This window comes from Neovison vison, chromosome 5 (genome assembly GCF_020171115.1).
Source record: "Neovison vison isolate M4711 chromosome 5, ASM_NN_V1, whole genome shotgun sequence".
Lineage (NCBI taxonomy): Eukaryota > Metazoa > Chordata > Mammalia > Carnivora > Mustelidae > Neogale > Neogale vison.
Window position 1 is genome coordinate 91,111,089 of NC_058095.1, and position 13,010 is coordinate 91,124,098.

The 13,010-nt window shown below is 45.5% G+C and overlaps 1 protein-coding gene across 9 annotated transcripts in view; it reads right to left on the bottom strand.

Annotated features, from left to right (window-relative positions):
- LOC122906965 (ubiquitin carboxyl-terminal hydrolase 12-like) overlaps positions 1–13,010 on the bottom strand; it is a 61,191-nt gene that overhangs the window by 23,536 nt on the left and 24,645 nt on the right. For 6 of the 9 annotated variants that reach the window (XR_006384646.1, XR_006384647.1, XM_044249487.1 and 3 more), the window contains one exon: positions 1,041–1,116. Coding sequence is in view for 7 of the 9 variants with exons in the window: in XM_044249487.1 (XP_044105422.1) it covers positions 1,041–1,116 (76 nt within the window). In the remaining 2 variants the exon portion in view is untranslated. Of the gene's footprint in view, positions 1–1,030; positions 1,117–13,010 lie in introns of all 9 variants that reach the window. The other 3 variants (XM_044249489.1, XM_044249488.1, XM_044249490.1) reach the window with 1 other exon arrangement.

Here is a 13,010-nt window from a genome sequence, read left to right on the forward strand (position 1 = left end):
ATGATGGATAAATATATAATTTTTATTATATATAAATATGTATTTATATAGAAACATATAATATATAAATGAGATAAAAGAAATGAAAATGATAGATAAAATGATAAAAAAATTTCTTTAATGAGTTATTGCCTCTTCGAAAGTAACAACTATGATATACTTGCATGTGTAGCCTGCATCTTCAGGAAGACTAAGCCGATTTCTCAGCTTTTATTGGCCCTGTCTCAGCATAAACAAGTTTAGGATGGCATAGCCAAGTCTGTGTTCAAACCACAGCTCTGCCACATAAGAAGGCTTGTGGTTGTCAGTGATCAAGATGGCACCATGAAAATAAAATCTTTAAAAAGGAAAAAGAAAAGAAAAGGGGTGCCTGGCTGGCTCAGTTGGTTAAACGTCTGCCTTCGGCTCAGGTCATGATCTTGGGGCCCTGGGATTGAGGCCCCGCATCGAGCTCCCTGCTCAGTAGGGAGCCTGCTTCTTCCTCTCCTCCTGCTCATGCTCTCTGTCACTCTCTCTGACTCTCTCTAGTAAATAAATAAAATCTTTAAAAAAGAAAAAAAAAAAAACAGAAAAGGAGGCACCAGGAGCTGGTATTCAACTCTGGCTCCTACACTTTCCATTGAACTATGCAATGTGTTCTCATCCACTGCCACAGTCCCAACATTTGCACACTGACTGCCATTCCTTCATCTTCGACTCCACCCCACTCCCTGAACAGACGGTAACAATCAGAGTCATCGTTTCTGCCTAATACCAAAGCCAGGAGACTCTCCCCCCACTTTCCAAATTATTCCTGTAGAAGAAGAGCTGTTTGAGGGGCACCTGGGTGACTCAGTAGGTTAAGCACCCAGCTCTTGACTTCGGTTCGGGTCATGATCCCAAGGTCGTGATCTTAGGGTCATGAGATCGAGCCCTGCGTGGGGCTCCGTGCTTAGCAAGGTGTCTCCCTCTTGAGATTCTCTCTCTCCCTCTGTCTCCGTCCCTCCCACTCTCAAAATAAGTAAGTAAATCTTTTAAAAAAAATACATACAGAGTAATACCTGCAGTGAAGACGGAGCCAGGTTTAACCCCAACCTCAAACTGCTTCTGTTTCTTGAACTCCTTTCAGAAAGCACACTAGAAACAGAAAGAAATTCCAAGTGAGTTAAGTCTAAGTGACAGAGCAACGTTTGCCAAGCACTCTCCTGTTGTGTTCAGAACCTTGCTCCAGGTGCAGGTTGACCGGGACAGTGCTCCCCTCCCTTCCCCAGAGCTCGCTGTAAGCTGGACTGTGGAGTGATCCCAGGACATGGGCCAGCAGACAGGTTCCAGCGGTCTGCTGCCCAGAGGCTAGACAAGGATAATACCATTATAATGTGTCAGTGAGGGTTCAAAATCAAGGGTCAGGCTCAAGGTCCTTTTTTGTGTACCCTCGTCACTTGCTTCACGTAAGTCTCCATCGCATGAAATAATCTGCGATCGCTGCTCCAGGAAATGTATCTCCTTATTCTGACCTAAAAGGACATCTCTGGTGCCTATTTTAGTTTCGGGGATGAAGCCAGTAAACATGGGTGATGTATGCATCGTGGACAGAAATAAGGCTCCCCAGAGCCTCTTTGTCCTAATTGCTGGCTGTTAAACTTTGTACTATACCCTGAAAAAAGGTGAACAGAATTGCTCTGTTAAATGCACGGCTTGCATGGAGCACTGGGTGTGGTGAAAAAATAATGAATACTGTTTTTTCTGAAAATAAATAAATAAATAATAATTTAAAAAAAAAAGAAAATGAAAAAAAAATTGGTGAAAAAGTGTCCTAATATGTGATAATTGATAGATTGTCTTATATAATATTTTAATGCAAGGCAATGAAATCATAAAAAAAAAACCCACAACACCTTCAGATTGCAGTTTTCCTCTCCACAGAGATTTGTCTTCCCACAGCTGGAAGATAACATCCTTGTTTACCTTGAGTGTCATAGGATTCATCATTCCCTGGGAAGGTGACACTGGGTCTTCCCAGCACAAGCCCTTACTCAGAGAGGAGACGGGAAAAGAGAGCAGAAAATCAGTCTTGGAGCTTCATGTTACTCCAGATTTGTGAGAAAAAATTCTATTTACAGACTATAATAACCTTTATTTTTAAAAAGATTTATTTATTTTAGAAAGAAAGAAAAAGGAGTGAGGGACAGAGAGAGAGGGAGAGAGAATCTCAAGCAAGACTCCCACCCCCATGCCAAATGAGAGACCAACACAGGGCTCGATCTCATGATGCTGAGATCATATGCACACACACACACACACACACACACACAACCCACATCCCGTAGCATCACCACACCACTTAAAAGATATTGACTGTATTCTTAGCCAACTACACAGTTTGACAGACTGGGTCACAGTTCTGAACAATGGTAAAATAACTCCTCCAATCTTGGGAAGCTCCAGAAAATTCTGCAGAGTGGTAGGATTTTAACTGCAGCAGGCACAGGATAGCCCTGGCTCTGTTCTTCTACTTTACGGAATAGCTTCCACCCAAAAAGGACTCCACACACGATTCCTCCGATCACACCAGCACATGTGGTTGGTGAACATGGCCTCCATGCCGGGAAAAGGAATAAGCAAAAGAGTATGAACCAATCTGGGCACTGGACCCTGGCCATTCAGCTCTTGGAAAGACAACCAGTTGCTTCCTGTTCATTTTCTCAGACCCTAAGTGACCAAGTCCAAGTCTGAGACTCTCCAGATAAAAGGAACCAGAGAGATGCATGGAAACTGATCTAAAACAGTGGCCAAGAAATGTTTCAAAATGAAAAGGCAATTTGCAGACCATCACAAAGTGTGGGTTCCTTTCTGCACAGTGCTTGTGTGCTATTAATGTAGCATATATGTATATTTAGAGTACATTCTGGAAGAATATTACCAGGATTATGATACAATGATTATTGTTTTGAGGCAGAATTTTAGAATACTTCAATTTCTATTTTACTTTGACATTTAATTCTTTGATAATAAGCTCATATTAGTTCTGAAATCAGAAAAAAAGTTTTAATTTTAAGGAACAAATATGCAACCTAAGGAGTTCAAACCCATCATTTTTACATATAATCAGACATTATTTTATTAATGACAGAATGATAGACTAAAAGTAAGATTATCTTAGCCCAGATAAGTACCATCAAGTCCCTATTTATTTCCTCATAGCGCCATAATTTAAGCCCCAAAGATATAGGATAGTTAATAGGATCTGAATCATTTTTTTGCTCTGACAGGAAGGCACTGAGCAAATAATCAGAATTGTTGAATAAATTCTATATGGAAACTTACAAACTTGATTCTAGTTTGTATCAAGGGTTCCAATTACTGCAAAGGTCAATGCTGGACTCTACCTCATTTTCTTCTTCTTTATTCAAATAATATTGCACAAATAGTTACATTCTATTATGTCACTCAATGACAAATAATAAGCATTTCCCTACATTGTTCAAAATTCTTCAGCAACAACAGGTGTTGGTGAAGATACAGAGAAAATGAAACCCTCGTGCTCTGTTGGTGGGAATGCAAACTGGTACAGCCACTGTGGAAAACAGTATGGAGGTTCCTCAAAAAATTAAATATAGAAATGCCATATGATCCAGTAATTCTACTACTGCATATTTGCCCAAAGAATATGACTTTGAAAAGATCCATGCAACCCAACGTTTACCGTAGCTTTACTTACAATAATCAAGATATGGAAGCAGCCTGAGTGTCGATTCACAGATGAATGGATAAAGACAATGTGGTACATACTAACAATAGAATGTTACTCAGCCATTAAAAGGAATGAAATATCGTCATTTGCAAGATGGGTGGGGCTTGAAAGTATTCTGCTAAACAAAATAAGCCGGTTAGAGAAAAACATATACTATGTCATTTCACTCATATGTAGAACTTTAGAAACAAAACAAACGAGTTAAAAAAAAAAAGAGAGAGAGACCAAAAAACAGACTCTTAAATACAGAGAACAAACTGATGGTTACCAGAAAGGGGGGGTGGGAATTCTTCAGAAACAGAATTACATGATTTTAAATACCATGTAATAAATAGCTATAATAGCTATGTAATAAACAGCTGTGTCTTGGTTGATTTGGCCATTTGCCTCTCGTTAGACTTTTAGGTCTTTCATTAGCTATTAGAGATAATCATTATTTATCAATTCATTAATTTCCTAATTTGATGAATCATTTTTGCTCACTTGTTATGGGCCAGTCACTGTGCAAAGTGCTGGAATGCAGCAACCCACAAAGCAGACACAATCTTCCCAGCCAATGGAGTTTATGGTCTGGTTGCAAGACATCAGCCAGCCAAATGCCTACATTGCTGTACACTGCGCTGACCACTTGGATGAAAAAGTGGAGTTTGACGACAGCTTATAATTGGAAACCTGACTGCCAGGATCTCAGTTGTGCTTCCCCACCCAAATACATATGTTGAAGCCCTAAGCCCCAGGACCCCAGAGTGAAATTAGAATTTAGAAAGAAGATCATTGCGGATATAATTAAGATGAGGGTGTTTGGGTGGGGGCCCCATCCTATATGACTGGTGTGCTTATTAAAAGGGAAAATTTGGACACAGAGACACACACAGGGAGAGTGCCGCATGAACATGAAGACAGGTTACCAACCAAGGGGAGAGAACCCTAACAGATTCTCCCTCACAGCCTTCAGATGGAACCAGTCCTGCTGGTGCCTTGACTGCAGACTTCTGGCCTCTGGCACTCGAGACAATACATTACTGCTATTCAAGCTGCCCACCCCGCCCCCATCTGTGCCACTTGGTTATAGCAGCCCTAGACGCAAGAGGCCTCTCTGAGGAAGTAACGTTAAGCCGGGACCTGACAGATATAGAGGAAAGGAGAATGTGCTGAAATTAAGATGAGGGGTCTCATAGGCATTGGATGTTGGGGTTTATTCTCTGGTCGAGAAGCAGGGAAGTGATATGATCAGGGTGGTCCTTTTGTATTCCAAGATCCACAGAAGATCACAGAAAGTACTCTCACTCTTTTACATAGAAAGAAATCTAACCTGGGGAGTTAGTTGCCTGCAGATTACTGGAAGGGCTGGAAGGACAGCCTGTGGACTGGGCCTCGAGGAGGGGTTTCTGGAACATCACCACAGAGCTCAGCCGCCAGGGAAGCCATTACGTCTGCTGCAGTCAGGAAGCTGTGGAATCTGGCAAGTGAGGCAGCACCTGCTGGTTCCAGAACACACCATGGAGGCAGCAATCCCACGTCCACAAGCCACAGCTTCCACTGTAGCTGCAGAGGCTCTCTGCACCTGTGTCAGCCACGCCTACTAGACCCACATGTACAAGACGCACCTGTAAAAGCCACACCTGGGAGACCCACATCTATGGGGTGTGTCTATCTCCCTGCCTCTCTTTGAGCTAACTCACATGGCCCACCAGTACATCTGATTTAAGCTGAGCCTAAGGTGCTTCTGGAAGCCAAGATGCATGGAGTCTGGGAAATAGGGTCTTCAGTTATCAAGCCGCTGCAGGACAGATAGATAGACAGTGGGAGAATGTTGGGACAGCCATGAAATTGCCAAAGACCTGTATCACTTTGGCTATCATGTAGAAAATGATCGGTAGAGGCAAAGGTCAAGGAGGGAGGCCAAGAGGAAGGCAATGATGGTAGTCAAGTGAGAGGTGGCTGTGGGTCAGGTTACGAGGGCAGAGTAGGATAGAAACAAGAGGCTTGCTCCCTGGCAACAACGTCCACAGTCCTTGCTCTGGTCTACTAGGTCCTACCTTCTCCTCTGGCCTCATCTCTCCTTTGCCCGTGATCTCTCTGCTCTTTCAGATCCCTGAGCAACACAAGCCTGTCCCTACCACGAGACTTGGCTCAAGCTCTTTCCCCAACCTGGGCTGTACCACCTTGAGACTTTTGTGTGATTGACTCCTTATCAAATCCCAGACTAAATCCTTCACCTTCAGAGAGACCTCCTCTGACCACCTATTCCCCAGCCAATCTACACATCACACTGCCTCGGTTTTATTTTTTAAAGCATTGATAGCTCAGTGATATCTCCTTGTGTGTTCACCTCTGAGCAGAGACCCCATGTGTCCCCTCATCTCTGAGTCTCTGTGCCTAGAACAGTGCTGGCTACACAAGTGACACTCACAGATGACAACCGTACATGGGGGATAAGAGAGGGAAGAGCCAGGATTGACACTCAGTTTGACACTCAGTTTGCTGAGCTGGACCACTGTGTAGATCATGGCACAGAGATATGAGGCAAAAAAAAAAAAAAGAGGCAGTGTTTGGGGCAAAAAAGAACACAGAACTGACGTTTCTTATATTTTAAGTTGGAAATGCCTGTGTGGCAGACAGAACAATGCCTTCCCAATGGTGCCCACGCCCTAATCCCCAGAGTCTGTACTGTGACCTTATACAGCAAAGAGACTTTGTAGGTGTGACTAAGTTAATGGTCTAGTGATGAGGATGTCATCGAGGTGAGCCCATCGTAGCCCAGGGTTCATTTTATTTATTATTTATTTATCTATTTATTTAAGATTTCATTTGTCAGGTAGAGAGAGAGAGCACAATCAGGGGGGAGTCGCAGGCAGAGGGAAAAGCAGGCTTCCCCACTGAGCAAAAAGCTTGATGCAGGACTGGACCCCAGGCCGTGGGGATCATGACCTGTGCCAAAGGCAGACACTTAACCCAGGGAGCCACCAAGCCATCCCTAACCCAAGAGTTCATCTAAGAGGGAGGCAGGAAACCTGGAGATAAAGGAGCTGTGACCATAGAAGTGGGGGTCGAAGTGACGGGAGGAAGTGGCAGGAGCCAAGGAACACAGGCAGCCTCTAGAAGCTGGAAAGGCAAGGAAACAGATCCTCCCATGGAGATCCCAGAAGGAAGGTGCCTCTGCCAACATCCTGACTTTAGACTTCTGACCTCAGAACTATAAGATAATACATTTGTATTGTTTAAAGCCACTACGTTTGTGATCATTTGCAATAGTACCAATAGAAAACTAAAATAGCCCATAAAACATTGTACATGAAGATGTCAAATAAAAAGTCAACGCCTCTTTGTTCGAATCTCTGATGATTTTCAGCAGTAGAATAGGGACTCGAAGAGGAAGAACTTTTACATCGTCATATATATCATAAAACCCCTTCACAAACACATCATGCCAATGAGCTCTCTCATCACGTGTGGATAAGGGAGCCATCCTGGCACACATACATCGTTATGTTTGCAAATCTGATAATCAAATAATAACAGCATCATTCTGGTTTGCATTTCCTTTAACTGTTAGTGAGGCAAAACACTATGCATATCTTTATGAGCTGACTGTCGTTTCTTCCTCCAAAAATTACCTATTTCATCTTTTATTAGTTAGGATGACTCCATCCCAAGCAACAGAATACTTAACCTAAAAACAGCTTCAGCAACATAAGGTTATTGAAAAACCTCACATTTGTTGGAAACTTGGCTCAGAGCATCAGCGACTTAAAGGCTGTGGTCAAACGTTCTGTGATTTTCTTTGGGATACCCTCACGGTCATGGCCTGCTGGGGCCCTCAAAACAGCCAGAGGATGAACCCTTGACTTAGCCCGCTTCACCAGCAAGATGGAAAGAGGAAGGGAGTCCCGCTTGCCCCTCTTTCTCCTGTACTTTCCCCAAAGCCTGAGTTCACATCATGATGTCTCATTGGTCAGAACTGGACACACACCAATATGAATCTGCTAGGCAAGCAGCAAGTGAGGCTTCCTGGCGTTTCTCTGTCTCTACCTCCAGAGTGGGCTTCCCCAGCAGGGAAAAGGCATCCCCACATATGCCTGGCCCATGGCCCTGTTGCAGTCTTGTTACTTTTCTGAGCATTTGCATGAGCTTTACAGACTAAGGATGCTCAGCCTTCGTCTGTCATTGTCCAGCCAGTGTTGTTCCCTAGTGTGTCCACCTTCTCATTTTGTTTATGGTTACTTTTGTCTTTTCTGTTTTCCAGGTACCAAATGAACTCCGTGATTCTTCAGGAGACCGAAAGCGTTAGTGTGCCTCCCTACAACTCTCAGAAAGCACCAAGCAAAATCCATTCCAACTGGCCGAGGCCCAGGTGTGGACGATGTCCTCTGTGGGTCTGCGTGGTACTCTACTGTCCCCTACAGGTGCAGGAGCTTATAAATAACACTTTCACAGCTCAGGCTCTCAGGGGCCTGAACTCATCTGAGGCCAGAGACCTTGTTGCAAAGGGCCCGGTTCCCCTCCGAGAAGGACGTGAGGGTAATAAAGATGCCACCCTCTGCTTTAAAGTCCAACATTTTCCATCACGCCCCCTGGGCCATCCGTGGGGATATGCTCCCACTTTTGATTTCTTTGGCCTTTCCAGCTACAGAACAGATCCTGCACACTCATGTTTATTATACCCTGGAGGTGTCTGAAGGTCCTTCACGAAGGGCTGGGCGCCTCCGAGTGCCTGGAAGGTCCTCGGGAATAAGGATCGCATCATCTGCTTTGGGATCTCTCAAGCACCAAGTACCAGAGGCTCTTCGCTGTGGATCCTTTTGCTAGTACGAAAATATTCCATGAGCACCCGCTTACCCCCACAACACCTGTGCACACACACGTTTTTTAATTTGTCAGGTCTATTGGGAAGCTCCCCGCCAGGTCCCGGGGCCTAGAGGTAGGTTCCCAGGATCCCATATCACACCTGATCCCTGTGCCAGGGCTGGATGACTCCTACAGCACTTTGGCAGTTGGTGCAGAACAGGGACCCAGCGGCGAGTGTCTACCACGGGTCCTTCATCTCCAACCAGCACACAGATATTTCTCTTCTTTATCAGTCATTTTTGGCCTGCCTGACCTTTGAGTGTTTGTGATTCCAGAATATTGGATGCCTGCCCAATCAACCTCAGATTGCAAATCCGAATTCTCTGCCTCCCAAATGTCTGCTTTCCGAGCTCCTTCGACGTGGTGGTGGCAGTCTTTTAAGGGATGGCGGACAAAGAGCACCTTTGAACTCCCTATGTAGAACATAGCGGTTCCCTAACTAGACTATATAAGGAACATTTGTTCTTTGTCACTTGGTTATTAACAGTTCTGGGGATCCTTGTGTGAAGATACGTGAAGCTCCTTCCATTAGATTTTCTGTTCAGTTTTTGTGAGAAATGCTTAATAATAACCAATTACAAAAGATAAAGGAGTTCAACATTGCTATGTAAAAGGACAAGCCTCCCATGTAACTCAAATCTTCTGGTTTAATCTGCTTCCCTGAGCTCTGATTCCAGAGGCCCAGTGGTCTATGGCTCCCACCAGATGGATGTCCACGGCGGTCGACTCAGCGGTTCCAATCGTGGTAAAGAGCCACCACTGATTCATCTCTTTGCCAAAACTCATGCCATCCCTTTTATTCCACCAAACTAGTCACCAAGCTTTCGTCTTTGTGTTCTCCTCCATGGTTCTCAGGTCTGTCCCCTCCACATCATTCCCACCAACATGGTCCCAGTTAAATCTCCCTTCTTTTAACACTGGGATTACTAAACAGGGTCCTCACCTCTCTGTCTCTCTCTCTCTCCCAACCATTCTCCTAGCTGCTGAGGAAGGGATTATGACAAAGCACGGTCTGTCTCCCAACCTCAACAGCACTTCCACGCCTCTGGGTTCAAGACTCTTCTCAGCATGGCCAGTGTCTGCCCACATTCCTAGGCCCCCAACACCCTTGGGCTCCAGCCCCACAAATAGCTCATGGAATGTGTATGACTTGCTTTTGTTATTCCCCTTTCACCAGCAACTCCTTTTGCCTGTGTTTTAAATTTAATTAATTTAATTTAAATAAATTCAAGCATGGTGGATAAAGGCCTCGAGTGAGGGAGCCCATAAGAGGGGGGTGGGATATGGGCTCTTGATTGACTGACTGGTTTGCATATGGAAGGCAAACTCTCAGGCCCGTCTTTTGCCTCCCCTAGGAATCAGCTCACCCCGGGGGGGGGTTGGTCCCTCTGGTCAGCAAGGCTCTAGATGTCAAAACATCAACTACAGAAACTAGAAAATGTGGTTTAAACTGACTAGAATGCCCTTCCTTTCATCCCTGGTATAACTGGTGGATAGCATGTCATGGCATAAGGCTCCAGACTTTCCCTTGTGGCCTCAGGTAGGCCAGGGAGCACCACCTGAGCTTTGGTTCCCCATCTGTGGAGGGTCACAGGACAAGATGTGGGTAATGAGACCAGCTGCCAGCTGCATAACGGGCTCTGCATGGATGTCAGTTTCCTCCTCTCCAGCCTTGTCTTTTTGAGAAACAGCTCAGTGTTCCTTCCTCAGGACATTCTCAGACCCCTTGGCCTGGGCTCCTTGTTCCCCTCAAACCCTCGGGTCACCTGTATCTCAGCACCTAGTCCACCAGATAAGATCTGTCAGTCAGTCTGTCCATCTCCTTCCACCTCTTCCCACTGGATGGGTCTTTCAGGGAAAGAACATGACCTCCAGATTCGAATCCTGATTACCCACCACAGACCCTAGTTCCTGCTCACAGCAGCTCACTCCAAAAACATTTAGAAAGTCAATGAATTACTCATGGCTTTGCCATGTCCACGGCCTCCCAAAGGAATGTTCCACGTGGGCCCCTCTGGGGAAAGACACTCATGCTTCTTCACCAGGAATCCTCTGTACTTTCCCCTGCTTGAAGTCAGGCCAGGCCATTAGCACATCTGCACAACAGGCTAGGCAGGCACCAGCTGGGGGGGTGGGGGGTGCGGCTCAGCTCAGGAGCTGATTTCCCAAGCACACCCTGCCATGTGTGCCTGCCACAGATGGCCGAGGCACGCCAGCTAATGAGGCAAAGTCACAGGCACCACGGCCTGCTGGGAAATGAGCCAACAGGGTGCTCACCGATGCCTGGCCAGGAGGGCTCCATGGCTCTGGTCCAGACTTGGGTTCTGCATCCCCCCACTCTGGGAGCCTGCTCCTGGCGAAAGCCCCAGGCTTACCCCAGAGTAAAGCCAGGTTGCTTTGATTAAAAACTTCAGCCCATAAAAATGGGTGCACCGCATCTAGCAAGGGGGAAAGATCCCATTTTTAATCATTTCTTAATAAGAAAGTGCCATTAAACACACTTAGGCTCTCACGGTGTAACTGGCAGAATGCTGTCGTGGCCCCAGCCTCGTTAACTTTTATTACCACTCCACTCTGCTTCTAGAATGGCAGCCAGAGCCTGAGAGGCTTGGTGGCAGTCACAGGCTCCAATTCAGGAAGCAGGCAGGAGGAGAAGCCCGTCCAGCTCCAGAAGCTACTATCTGTGGGGTCTTCCTTTAGCTCAGCTGTCACTAGGGTGCCTCATGACATTTGTTTCTGGAAAAGAGAGTGGCTATTTCTGATGTGTGTGCTCCCAGGAGGGCGGGGGGGGGGGGAGAAAGAGCTGCTGGGCCAGCAGGCCCCCTAATTCTCTAATCCTGCCTGGCCTGCCCACCCTCAGTGCCTTGGATGCCTGGAGCCCTGTGGAGTAGGGAATGGCAACAAGCAGCAGGTCGGCCAAGCACATTCATTCCGTCTTCCAGAAACACTTACTCAGCTGTTAGTATGTGCCCGACAGTAGATAGGACTGGAGGGTACAAAGAGTAAATAAAGATTGTCTCAAAGTACTGGGGTTCTAGGAGAGTCAAAGAAGGACCGATGCAAAAAAGGATGACACCATACCCTCAATCAGAAGTGCTTTCGATTCAACCTGGTGGGAGTCAGGTGGGCTTCCTGGTGGAGGTGAGGTCTTGCAGAGTCTTGAAGGAGGTATGTTCGTACATGAATAAGTGGAAGGAAGGGAGAGACCAGACTGTCCAAAGGAACAAGCAAGAAAGGGCACCACCCAGCCAGAACATCACATAATCCAGTCACAGACTGCAGTCCGTAGATCCAGATGAGGTCATATCAAATATATTAGTGCTCAGATGTGAGAAAATTAACATCCAGCTAAAATCACTCAAGCCAGGGTTTTCCAGACTTCAGTGCACACACAAATCACCAGGGATCTTGTTAAAATGAAGATACTGAGTGAGAGGATCTGGGGTGGGGCCAAGTTCATTAGAAATGCAGAACGTCGTGCCCGATCTCCTCTGATCTCAGAAGCTAAGCAGGGTCGGGCCTGGTTAGTACTTGGATGGGAGAAATGCAGAACGTGGGACGCCTGGGTGGCTCAGTGGGTTAAAGCCTCTGCCTTTGGCTCAGGTCATGATCCCAGGGTCCTGGAATCGAGCCCCGCATCGGGCTCTCTGCTCAGCAAGAAGCCTGCTTCTCTTCACCCTCTGCCTGCCTCTCAGCCTATTGTGATCTCTGTCAAATAAATAAATAAAATCTTAAAAAAATAAAATAAAAAAAGAAATGCAGAACGTAATTGATAATATAATCACTATGAGCTGTGGACCACACTTTGGGCAGAAAGAATTGAACGTCAAGGGGAAGCCTTAAAATATCCAGCAAAATATGATGGGTTTGGTGGCACAACAATGTCACCATGGCCTCAAGCTTTTCTGTCTCTCTTTCCTGCCATCCTTAGCACCTCACCCCTCATCTTATATTCTTATAATCAAAAGATGGCCATTACAAGCTCTGCACCTCCCATCCTCCCACAAACAGAATCAAAGACAACAAAGGGCATTTCTCCTCTCCTCTTTCTTTTCACCAGAGAGGAAAATCTCTCGCAGAATAATATTATATTACATATATTATTATATTAAATTATATTGTATTATAATTTTCTCCCAAAATATATATGACATGTATGTAAATAGATAGATAGATAGATACATGTATTTACCTATCTACCTATCTATAGAGAGAGAAGGATTATATGGAATCGGCTCAGTCACAGAGACTGAGAAGTGCCAGTATCTGCAGAAGAAGTCAGAAGCTGGAGACCCAAGAGAGCCAAAGGTGTCATTCCCGTTCAAGACCAAAGACTGGAGAACAAGGAGAGTCAATGGTGTGAGTTTTGGTTCAAAGGCTGATGGACTCTTAAATCCAGGAAGAGCCAGTGTCTTGGTTCAAATCTGTAGGC